The sequence below is a fragment of the Stegodyphus dumicola genome, chromosome 10 (genome assembly GCF_044657685.1).
Source record: "Stegodyphus dumicola isolate Sdum_Otavi_A_Nest chromosome 10, ASM4465768v1".
NCBI classification, from domain to species: domain Eukaryota; kingdom Metazoa; phylum Arthropoda; class Arachnida; order Araneae; family Eresidae; genus Stegodyphus; species Stegodyphus dumicola.
In genome coordinates, this window is record NC_140777.1 from 89,587,705 (window position 1) to 89,600,618 (window position 12,914).

The 12,914-nt window shown below is 33.2% G+C and overlaps 1 protein-coding gene and 1 long non-coding RNA gene across 13 annotated transcripts in view; both read left to right on the forward strand.

The window, feature by feature from the left end:
* LOC146995015 (uncharacterized) overlaps window positions 1-12,914 on the forward strand; it is a 217,788-nt gene that overhangs the window by 24,953 nt on the left and 179,921 nt on the right. The window lies entirely within an intron of this gene.
* Window positions 7,978-12,914, forward strand: part of LOC146995017 (uncharacterized) — a 184,858-nt gene continuing 179,921 nt past the window's right edge. For 3 of the 12 annotated variants that reach the window (XM_085825224.1, XM_085825229.1, XM_085825233.1), the window contains exon 1: window positions 7,987-8,539. Coding sequence is in view for 3 of the 12 variants with exons in the window: in XM_085825233.1 (XP_085681359.1) it covers window positions 8,442-8,539 (98 nt within the window). In the remaining 9 variants the exon portion in view is untranslated. Of the gene's footprint in view, window positions 8,540-12,914 lie in introns of all 12 variants that reach the window. The other 9 variants (XR_015043463.1, XM_085825230.1, XM_085825225.1 and 6 more) reach the window with 6 other exon arrangements.

The following is a 12,914-nucleotide window of genomic DNA, read 5'->3' on the forward strand; positions in this document are numbered from 1 at the left end:
GTCCGAAAAAATATATCAGAGCTAAACAGAAGATTTACGTATGCAATGCGAACTCTTGGTCAAGGGAAAGCTGCTATGCAGTAAATACCCCAGGAATTCATATCCGGAATGGGGTCCTTGAGTTTAGAAGTTGGAATTTTATTGATGGGAGAGTAAACAACCCGAAAGTTAAATTTCTGCAAAATATGTGCAACTTTATAGCTAATTGATGGAAAGAAGGGAATAACAACAGAATTTTTATAATCTCCTAAAATAAGAGTGTGGCTTTTAGTGTGTTGAGATGAGAATTTTTTAACTGCTTGATTAATAATGTTAGGTGAAAAGCCCCTGTCAATAGCTATTGCTTTTAAATAATTTAGTTCTTCATCAAGGGCTAGTTTGGAGGAGCAAACTTGAAGAGCACGGAAAACATAGGAATAAAATGAAGCTAACTTTTGTTTAGTCGGATGACATGATTTAAAGTGTGGTGGAAGGCAAACCGATGAAGGTTTACGGTAAACTGTAGTACTGAAGTTGGATGTGTTGCGTGTGACCAGAATGTCGAGAAACGGAAGAGAATTGCAAGTCTCAAGTTCAAAAGTGAACTGAATAGCAGGATCAATAGAATTCATTGTTGAAAGAACTCTATTTAAATCATCTTTATTACCTTCAAACAGGGTAAAAGTATCGTCTACGTAGCGGAACCATGCCGGGAAGTTTAAAGTTTCAAACAATTTTGATTCATAATAATGCATGTAGATATCAGCCAGGATGGGACTGAGGGGGCTTCCCATGGCTAATCCCTCAGTTTGCTTGTAATATTTATTTTGGAAAACAAAATGTGTTTGTTTCAAACAGAGTTGAGTGAGAGAAATTAGCTCATCAATTTCGATGCAAGAGAAATGAAATTCGCGAAGTCTGGTTTCTAGACATCTTAATGCACCCTCCACTGGGACATTGGTGAATAATGATTTTACATCAAAAGAAACCATGAGTAAATTACGAGGAGAAATGTTTTTAACCTTTTTTACAAACTCTATTGAATTTTTTATGGTGTAAATGTTATTGTCTAATAGAGTGGAAAATCTAGAAACTAAATATTTAGCTAATGGATACGAGGCAGTACCTAAATTTGATACAATAGGGCGGAAAGGAATACCACTTTTATGAATTTTGGGAAGAACATATAATCTGGCACAATTCGCAACAGATGGGATAAGCGAATGTTTTAAGTTGCTTGAAATGATTTGCGAAGATTTGATCGCAGTTTTTATTTTGGATAAGTCCGAAGGTGAAGGATCTTTAGGGATCGGATTAGCTTAATTTAGCTAAGCTTAATTTTGTTGAATATATGCTTTTTTTTTTCTTTTCAATATTCTTTAACACGAAAAAATATTTCAGTCCCCTCAGTTTTGTGTTAAATGACTTTCACTGTATATCTCTTGCACATAAATCCCTTTCTTACATAAAATATAACTGTAAGTATAGAATAACTAAATAAATTGTAAAGGAAGTTTAATTAGCAACTATGAAATCTTAAAAAAGTACATAGTATGAAATTTATAATGGCAAACATTAAAAATAGATGAAAGTAAATAAAATTTAAATTATAGAATATACTTTATAAAATTAATAATAAGTGGTTAAAATATATTTTTTAATTACTTAAAACATAGAAGTTATTTGGCAGAGATTGTGGGATATGAAATTACTACTTCAAATTTTCAGATTACTATTGTTCATATTTAAAGTCTCAACTTGCAGTCTTAATCCACATAACAACCATTGTAAAAATCACCCGTTATCATATTCCAAAGATCAGCAGCATACATTTTTTTCAAAATCGTGCATAATATTAAATATTGGCTTTTGATAGTCAAGTTGATACAAATAAGATGAACTGTTTTTATGATTTTAGACTAAGTTTATTCTTACATTCACTTATTACAATATTTCATTTTTTATATGCTCGGCTATCCAAAATTTCAAGAGCTTTCCGGATATTTTTTTTGTCGAGTTTTTACTATACATACATTTCAGCATTTACATCGTCAAAATTGCACAGACATATACTTGAAGTGAATTTACTTTTACAGCTAAACACAGGAACTGGAAAACAAAAAGTACTTATTCGGAGATTGTATTTCTTTTTCGTTCATGAAAATCAAAGTTCATTACACAAACATGCATTCACACTGCACAAGCATGTATGGAAATTCTTAATACATTTAGTAAATAAATCAGAAAATATTTTAATGTATAACAAATGAATAGTAAGTAACTAAGCTTTTAGTTAGTAGTTAGCTTTTAGAAGTAGTTAAGCTTTTATAAAACAGAGCATAATAACACAGTTACAAAGATATTTAATGTTATAAAGTTAGGTAATTTAGTAAATTTCAGTTGTTCATCAAAGCAATGAATTATGAAGTTCCTTGTGTATCTTTATAAATGAACTTTATTGCTGTTTTAAGCAACTTGAACAGCAATAAACTGTTCAAGTTATTTTAATAATTTTGAAATATATACACTAAAAGAAACAATAAAATGTATTAATCTATTTGTCAAACTTGATTTTGGCACGAAAGTCTGCAGAATGCTTCGTAGTTTTTAAGCACATAGAGGCACTGCAATTCTTATTCCTTGATCTGAAGTTTTCTGCAATTTTTTTTTTTTTATTTAAATTGCTGTATTGGCACACATATAATTTTTGTATAGTGGCTTCAGATGTGGATAAGTTTTTCAAACACTTTCGTTTATTTTACTGGCGTCGCTGAATTTTGCGATGAAATGCAGCACATTTATTGCCGAGTATCACCTTCCAGACTTTTCATACTGTTAATGTATACATCAGCAGTGAATTATTCTCCTCTTTCCTCAAATACACTACGGCGTTAAACAATAACCATTCACTAAAGATTTTGCGTAAATTTCCACTCATAATAATTTAAATTGCGAAAATCTCACAATTAGCACCTAAACACACTATTCAGGAGCACAATTCTTTCGAAAGCGCACCGTAGTAGTCAAAAGTGGGGTAGGCGTCTTGCCAAACTAGTCGATATTTCCGTGACGTCAAAAATTTGAAAAGTGGGGTAGGGTTTGGAAATACGCGTCTCCTTCCCTATGAGTATTAAGATATAGGTACTTTCGCCTCAGACGAAAGAAAAAAAAGTTCTGGGACTTGTATATATTATTTTCCATTTTTACTGTACGATACTGTGTCAAATCTACGATAATGTGTAAAAGATATGCCAAAATTATTAGTTGCCATTATAGCTTATCCAACGAAAACTTCATCTGTGGCCGATATATGGCGTTGTAGTGACCCAGTTATTGCATGAGAAATAATTATTTTTTATTTCATATATTTGTTCATGTGTTTAATTATTTTATAAAATTAACTTTAATATTTTGTTAATATTCATATTTATATTTAAATTTCTTTATGCTGAATGGCAACTAGTTCTAGTTCTGATTCATGATTGCTAGGTTTTGGTTTCAAAACGTTGCTCGTAGCGTCGCATTTCGATAGCTGGAAAATAAAATGCAATAACTTAGCTATTTGTTTATAATTCATGCTGTTACTAGTCATAAATTAATTTTAAACATTAGTAGCCAAGGCTACATCGTGGTGACCCTGATTAATTTTCGAAATGTCAACAAATGACTCTTCTGAAACTGCTATGAAAGATACGATACAGTCACCGGAGCTTCATAAGGTGAGTGTGAAAATACCTCCTTTTTGGATTGATAAACCGGAAATATGGTTTTTTCAAGTTGAAGCTCAGTTCAAACTTAGAAATATCGTTTCAGAAGAAACGAAATTTAATTATTTAGTTTCACAGCTTGAACCTAAGTTCGTCGAAAATATTTGGGACATTGTAACGAACGATAGTGCCACAAAATATTCGGATGCTAAAATTAGGTTATTACATTTATTCAAAGAAAGTGAAAATGTACGGATTAAACGTTTGATTACTGGTATCGAACTTGGAGACATGAAACCAAGCCAACGTTTGCAGAAGTTGAGATCAGTTGCTACTACAGATGTGTCTGAAAATCTAATCAAAACATTATGGCTGGAGAAGCTACCTGACTCCATAAAAATATATTATTAGTTAGTGATGAAGATGTAACCAAGTTAGCGTCTATGGCAGATAAAATTAGTGATATGAATCGGAAACCAGAAGTATTTAGTACTAATGCTCCTTCTGTTCCCGCAAATGATTTGTTGCAAAGAATTACCTTTCTTGAACAAAAAATTGATCAAGTAACCATTCGCTCAAGACGAAGGGACTCGGATTTACGTAATTCACGTTCACGATCTCGAAGCCAACCTCGTAAACGATATGACCCTACTGGCAAATTTTGTTTTTATCACTTTCGTTTTGGAGCAAAATTCATTCTAGAGAAATGCAAGCCTCCGTGTGCTTGGGTAAAAAACGATTTCAAAAACCAGGAAAACTCGAATCTGCAGTAGGTTCAGCGGCAAACGCTGCTGCAGAAAATATGAAGGATTGTCGCAAATTTCGTTTATTCGTTCGTGACCGAAGATCAAATTTGCACTTTCTTATTGATAGCGGAGCTGACGTAAGCATAATTCCTGCTACTTCACAGAATAAATGTAAAACTGAATATAAACTGTATGCAGCTAATGGCACAGATATTTCCACTTATGGCATAAAAACGCTAACTCTTGATTTGGGATTACGTCGTGATTTTCAGTTTCCATTCATAATTGCTGATGTCACAAAAGGTATTTTAGGAGCTGACTTTCTTCACAAATATAAATTGCTTGTCGATATAAATAAGAAAAAATTAATTGATGGCGTAACACAGCTTTGTGTCCAGTGTGATGTCGCTGCTATTTCCAGTGATTACTCAGTAACCACATTAAATAAATCCATAAAAATTTTCGATTTACTGTCGAAATATCCCAAAATTTCTAAACCTAACCTTTTTCCTACACAAATTAAACATGGTGTTACACATTTTATTTCGACTGTTGGTCAACCCGTTTATTCAAAGGCACGACAGCTCGATCCAAAACGCTTAGCTATAGCTAAAGAGGAATTTAAATTTATGCTTGACAATGGAATAATTCGTCCATCAAACTCCCAGTGGTCAAGCCCCTTGCACCTTGTTACGAAAAAGGATGGTTCATATCGTCCTTGCGGAGACTACCGACGATTGAATGCGCAGACGATACCTGATCGATACCCAATTCCTCGCATTGAAGATTTTCATCATATTTTAAGAGGTACAAATATTTTTTCTAAAATTGATTTATTCAAAGCTTATTTTCAAATTCCCATTGCAGAAGAAGACAAATGTAAAACGGCTATCATCACTCCTTTCGGTTTATACGAATTTAATGTAATGAGTTTCGGTTTAAAAAATGCTCCTGCAACGTTCCAAAGATTTATTCACGAAGTCTTTAGAGGATTAGAATTCGTTTTTCCCTATTTAGACGATATACTCATTGCATCCAGTACCCATGAAGAACACGAAAATCACCTTAAATTAGTTTTCGAAAGATTACATACATTTGGGTTAAGAATTAATGTTTCAAAATCTGTCTTTGCTGTTCCCCAAATCGAGTTTCTAGGCTACCTAATTACACCTAAGGGTTCCCGTCCTTTGCCAGAAAGAGTTCAAGCTATTACTAACTACAAACGACCAGAAACAATTCATGAACTTAGAACCTTTCTTGGAATACTTAACTTTTATCGTCGTTATATAAAGGATGCAGCGAAGAATCAAGCATTGTTACATGCGTATCTCAAGGGAGCTAAAAAGAGGGACAAACGTAAAATCGAATGGACTGAAGAAGCTGAAAAACAGTTTGAAACGTGCAAGAATGACCTGGTGAACACGGCACTGTTGTCTTTTCCCAATTCTGAATTACCTCTGGCGTTATTTACAGATGCTTCAGATACGGCGATTGGCTCAGTGTTGCAACAATATGAAAAAAAAAATTAAGTGATACTCAGCAAAAATATAGCACCTATGATAGAGAACTATTAAGCATATATCTTTCAGTTAGACACTTTAAGCATTATCTAGAAGGAAGAGTATTTACAATTTATACAGATCACAAGCCCTTAATATTCGCCTTTCGTCAAAAACTTGACAAAGCAACACCTAGACATGCTCGCCAACTTCAATACATCTCCCAGGTTTCGACTGATATCAAATATTTAAAAGGTGAGAATAATATTGTGGCGGATACGTTATCTAGAGTTAATGAAATTTCATCGATAGATTATGATAAAATAGCTGATGAACAAACTCAAGATGAAGAACTGAAGAGTTTGCAAACCACTACTTCCTTGAATTTCAAGCAATGTTCTCTACCATCGGGGAAATATTTGTGGTGTGATACATCAACTAAACATGTTCGGCCGTATATTCCTCAGGCTTTCAGAAAACACGTCTTTCAAAGAATTCATGGTTTATCACATCCAGGAATAAAATCGACTATGAAATTAATGACATCAAAATTCATTTGGCCTAACATAAAAAAAGATGTACAGTTGTGGACAAGAACCTGCATTCAATGCCAAAAAGCTAAAATCAATCGGCACACCAAAACAAAATTAGGTGAGTTTGAAGTATCACCAGGAAGATTTTCTGTCATCCATATCGATCTCATAGGACCACTTCCACCATCTAAAGGGAATATTTATTGTCTTACTTGCATAGATAGATTTTCGAATTGGATGGAAGCAATTCCTTTAGAAAATATTTCTGCTGAGAACGTCGCAAGAACCTTTTATAGCAACTGGATTGCGCGTTTCGGAACGCCAAGTAAACTCATTAGTGATCGTGGATCCCAATTTAAAAGTGATACATTACGAGCTTTGTCCAAAATCTGTGGCATCAATTTACAACACACTACTGCCTACCACCCCTCGTGTAATGGCAATGTTGAGCGCCTTCATCGAACATTGAAAACAGCATTAAAAGCCCACAACAACATATCTTGGACGGACACGTTACCAACAGTACTTTTGGGTTTGTAAACTATTCAACAGCACTATTCAAGAAGATACCAATCATTCTATTGCGCAAGTAGTTTATGGCCAGAGTCTCAGACTTCCTGGCGAGTTTTTCAGCGAACCAAGTATCCAGACAGCATCGGAGACTTTTGCTAATAAACTCCAGAAACAGATGGAAGTTGTTGGACCGAGACTAATTCGTAAAAATTCATCTGAACAGATATTTGTCCATAAAGACTTAAAAACTTGTTCTCATGTGTTTCAGCGAATAGATCGGATAAAAAAAACCTTTGGAGCCTCCTTATGAAGGACCATTTCCTGTTATTGATCGCAAGGACAAATATTTTACTATTAGCACAAAAGGAAAACATGTTAATGTATCCCTGGATCGCCTGAAACCAGCATATATTTTAGCTGAGGAAAATTCTCAGTTGATACAACCTGACTACAGTAATTTGCAGAGACCGGACTCAAATTCGGATGTGAATCAAAAACCTTCTCGCACAGGCAGAACTATACGTTTACCTGTTAGATTCAAGGACTGACTAAATTATTTTGATAGTGGTTAACACTGCAATACTAGTTACTACCTATTTCTCCATCTTCGTAACGTAACTTAGTTACTGGTGGGGGAGTAGTGTAGTGGCCCAGTTATTGCATGAGAAATAATTATTTTTTATTTCATATATTTGTTCATGTGTTTAATTATTTTATAAAATTAACTTTAATATTTTGTTAATATTCATATTTATATTTAAATTTCTTTATGCTGAATGGCAACTAGTTCTAGTTCTGATTCATGATTGCTAGGTTTTGGTTTCAAAACGTTGCTCGTAGCGTCGCATTTCGATAGCTGGAAAATAAAATGCAATAACTTAGCTATTTGTTTATAATTCATGCTGTTACTAGTCATAAATTAATTTTAAACATTAGTAGCCAAGGCTACAGCGTCACCCCTGATCAACTTCTTCGCAACTGAAGACTTTGCACTTTTATTACAAATGTATACGACTTTTCCAGTTTATGGAATTTAACGAACTTTTACAGGTCCTTAGGGGATTGATAAACATGTAGTGGTAAAGGCCCTCGGGTCGAACACTACTTAACGAATAATGATCTCTGATCTCCCCGTTGAATCACTATTATAAATGTTCGTTTTACTTTTCAAACTGTTGCCACCAAATGTTAGAGTCTTGCATTATATTTGAAGAAATTAAATAATGAAAAATTAGAGTAGCTCCTAAACACTATACCATCTGGGGGGCAAGATCTTTTTATTATAAATTAATTTTAATAGAAAAGTTATTTTAACATATGTGCGTTTAAGAAAAAAGAGCAGGGAAAATTTCCCAAAAACGCAAGCACATGAATTTTGGCAGCATAGTTTTGTCGAAAATTGCGCGATTTGGCAACGTTGAAACGTAAAGCTGATTCGCTGGTTGTGTTTGCGCCAATGAACAAATGTGTTATTTACCGTGTGCTTTTCTTTTTAAAAGTTCCGAGACTTCAATGGATATTGATGCGGGTGATGAAGAAGAACGCTTCAAAAGGCTTGCTGTGTATGTATTCACTTATATATATATTTTTTCAAATACACAAAATATTGGTAAAAGTTTACAATTGGGTGCCCCTTGTTTTTTGGCGATTCTTTTTTTGATGCCAAGATCGGCACCAGGAAGGTACAATTTCTTGATGGTCGCTACACAAAACAAAAATAAGAAGTCAAAGAATTGTACAGACTCTGTGTCCATGAACACATTGATCTGTTTTCACTTAAAAAAAAATCCTAGAATTGCACAAACTAGGCATTGCGCACTGCCTTAAATTTGCCCATGTACACATCAATCTATTTTCATTTAAATAAAATCAGGAAGCTAAAACAGAGTTAAAACTATCATGGTAACCAGAAGTAAGGTTTCATCGCCAAAATTTAAAAAAGTTGTCGTGAAGCGAAGGGGCACTCAGTTCTACGCTAGAGCGAAAATATTTATATTCGTGATCTGTTTGTATGTAGGAATTCAATATACAATTAAAGTAAAATGTTTGATATCCAAATGTAATCGAATATGTGTAGTTTCCTAAAAAAGTGCCAGAATATTTAAATGTGCGAAACTAAAAGTATAAAATGTTAGTTTCCTTGAATTATGCGTTTTCTTAGTCTTCATTTTACAATAAATCCAGATGTTAAGTATAAGTTCAAAAATAGGCTGACTATATTTTCGTCATGTCACATGTTATATTAAGTTGACCATTATTCTTCAGAACTGTATGTTTAGCTTAAAATGCTCGTTAAAAATGGGACAAAATGCCATAATGCACAAAATACCTTAGATGGAGCTCACACTGTAAATAAACTAGAAACTCTTAAATTTGTTATTAGTTTGCAAGTAGAAAAAGGGAATTTTTTAGTAAAATTTTTGGTGAATCTTCGGATTATGGTAACTTGGGGAAACTTTGGCGACCATCCCTGCTACAGCAACCTGCTAGTTTTTTTTTTTTTTTGGATGCCATTTTGTTTTCACGAAGTAAAGCCATGTTTTATTTTATTTTTTTTTTTTACTCAAAATTTTTTCCAACAATCTGCTAGCCGAATTACGCTTATGCTAGAACTTTTATGGAACAAAAGTGCTTAATCATGACGAAGATTAGGTGCGAAATTGGGAGGAAGTGTAGAATCGCCCACTGCTTGCTGCGTTTTTAAGAATTGCATATACACGATATCTATGTACACATCAACCTATTATAACTTAAAAAAAATCCCAGAATTGCACAAAAATGGCATTGTGCACACTTTGGTATTGCGCACACAAAAATGACTTTATCCATGTACACATTGACCTATTTTCACTTAAAAAATAAAAATTAAAAAAAAAAAAAAATTACAAAAATCCAATTCTTCTTACTCTTGTAAAAAGCACCAAACAAATAAGTGGGCGATTCTGCACTTTAGCAGCGAAATTGTTTCTAAGTGCTTATTAGCTAAAATCCTGTTTGGAATTTTCCGGAAAATGTCACATGACATGTCTCATGATCTCTCATTTCTCTGAGACAAAATAATCTGTGATTCGAACTGTGTACTTCTCAGATTATTGCTAAAATCCTAGCTAGTAACCTTTATCACCTTACCAAAATGTCACCAAACTACCTGTTACCATGTTCCAAAGATTAACCAAATTTTTGAAATGATCTTTCTGAAAATTTCTAAAATCATGTATTTAACAGCTTTTGACACTATAACATATTTTCTGAAGCAGGGCAGAATTTGAAAGGTGAAACCTCTTGGAAAACACACAAAGATGTCTTGTAGAATATAATACAGTATTATCAATTAATTACATAACTGCTTTTCTCTTACTTGAAGCAGAACTTTACTAATCTTGTGAGATATTTAGTCCAAGACAATTTAATTATAATATTGGGTACTTTTCCATTTCGCCGGCGCAAATCTCGCCAAGCAGACTTTATTGGCAGCAACATACAGTATACACATAAAAAATTTAACCAATGTTAGTTTTAAGAATTTTTTATTTTGAAGGCATAAGCATTTTAGTATGGTTTAAAATTTTGTAAAAAACCAATAAATAAAGACAATAAATTTGTAAAAAGACATTAATTTAAGAATTTACTTTGCTTTCATCCTGATTCGCCGGTTCATATCACGTGACCCCAAGTGATCTTATCTCATGTAAACTACGCTACAAAAATATAATTCTCTCAGTAATTATCTACATTAATTTCAAGTTAAATCTTATGGAATACAAGTTCAAATGCAAGAATTATTTTAATTCGTACGAATAGCTTACTCAGAAATTATGTAAAACCGCAGTGCTTTACTTCGCTAGTGCATTCTCATTAGATTTGATGAATTTAACCCTTGATTTTCCTTTTCTATATCTTTGCGTTCAGGTGAGTGGTGTGATTGCATCGTAATTAATTACCGCGAATGGTCTTAGGGCAAAAAATTTAACTATCTTGTAAAAATTCTATGTAATTGTATGTCAGTATTGAAAGAAACAATCAATCTGATAAGAAATGGCTGCGACTTGTTTTGAAAATGAAGGGTAAAAGTTTGCCTGCGAAGATATTCCGTTTGGCATCAGTTGTACCATTATTGGCGACTTTATCGTTTGTGCCGGCAAAACGGAAAAGTACCTAATATTATTTTTCAAACTTAGGTATATTTATATTGTAATAGATGAGTAAGAATTAAGGATACAGTGGATATTTAGCTGAAATATGCTAATCAGCCTAAATGCTACTATTTATCCAGTAATGTTAAATATTTAGGAAGAGAAAAATTTCCACACTTTTTTTTAATAATTCAGGATCTTTATTGATTATTTATAATGGGGATATTTCCATTCTATTTTATTTCTTTCTTCCTGTTAAATAGTCTTAAAATTTGTTTTAATTAAAAATAAATAAAAGTTGTAGATTGATAGAAGCTTTCCGTAATGTGAAACAACCTTTCCATGAATACGTTTCTTCCCATAATGTTATGCAATTGCAACTTTAAAATATTAGATTATGTTAATTAAAATTTGGGTAAAATCCTATAAGAGCCCTTGCGACAAACTGGGAGAGTGCAGAATCACCCACTGCTCCGCACGTTTCTCAAAATTGCCAACTTGAAAATAGCAAGTAAAAAAATTGGGGTAGAGTAGACTTTAAGGTACCCCTTGTATTATGGTGAAGTTGTTGTTTGATTTATCACCAAGTTGTTGTTTCATTTATGGTAGCCTGAGTAGTTGAATGTTATGGAAACCCTATTGTGACATAATCAGGTGCATGATTCTGGGAAATTTTGAATCATGGGATGTTTTGTAAGCGTTTTTGTGGTGTGTGTTGGTTTGATTCTTTAGACAGTAGAATGGCCGAATGTAGTAAGATTAATTTGAAGTTTCTGTACAATTTGGAGCAAAAGGGGAAAAGAGCTTTAATTGACTGGTGTGTAAATGTAGGTTTACTTAGTAGCCATTATAAGTGTTTTGTATGTAGGAAGGATATGCGTCTAGTCGAACGTAAAAATCGTTTAGATGGATTTGAATGGGTTTGTAGGAAGAAAAGTTCAGATGGTCACTATGTGAAGTGTTCGATCAGAAAGAGTACCTGGTTTGAAAAAAGTCATTTGAGTATGATTGATATTTTGATTTTTACGTGGCTCGGGGTGTACGAAGCGAACTCGAAAATCATGGTAAGTGAATATTTGCTTTTGGTAGTGCTTAAATATATAACATGTTTTTTCTTTTCTATGTTATTTTATTTTTTGGTTTAAAATGTATTTTATTGAGATTTTGCATTTTTTTCCCCTATATTGTAGAATTTGGTGCTCCTTTGACTTTTTAAGTGTAAATATATCAATGTGTACATGGACAAAGTAAAGGGAGTGTGCAATGCAAGTTTGTGCAATTCTGGGATTTTTTTTAAGTGAAAATAGGTCGACGTGTACATGGATAAAGTTAAAAGAGTGCACAATGCTATTTTTGTGAAATTCGGGGATTTTTTTTTTTTTAAGTGAAAATAGATCGACGTGTACATGGATAAAGTTCGTGAAATAATGAAGTATTTATGACCTAAAGGGTATCAAAATTTACAAAAAAAAAAAAAAAAAAAAAAAAAAAAAAGAAGCTTAATATTGATTTGTTTGCCTTATTAAACATTTCTCTCAATGCAAGTTGTTTAAGTTGCTCCGTTTGTTGCGCTAATACATTCTCTTTAATTCTGTAGACAGGCATAATCCTTTGCTTAGTTACATTGTTGAAGTCCTGTAACTGCTGTTTCGAGAATTCCGATTAATTTGTCAATCAAAATTTTCTCGTTGTCAGTAACTTCTCTGTCACTTTCTTCACTATCAGTAGCGTATTTTCTGGATCTAGAACTATACTACAGATTTCGCCATTCATTAATTGATTGATGATTGAGAAGGATTGTCAT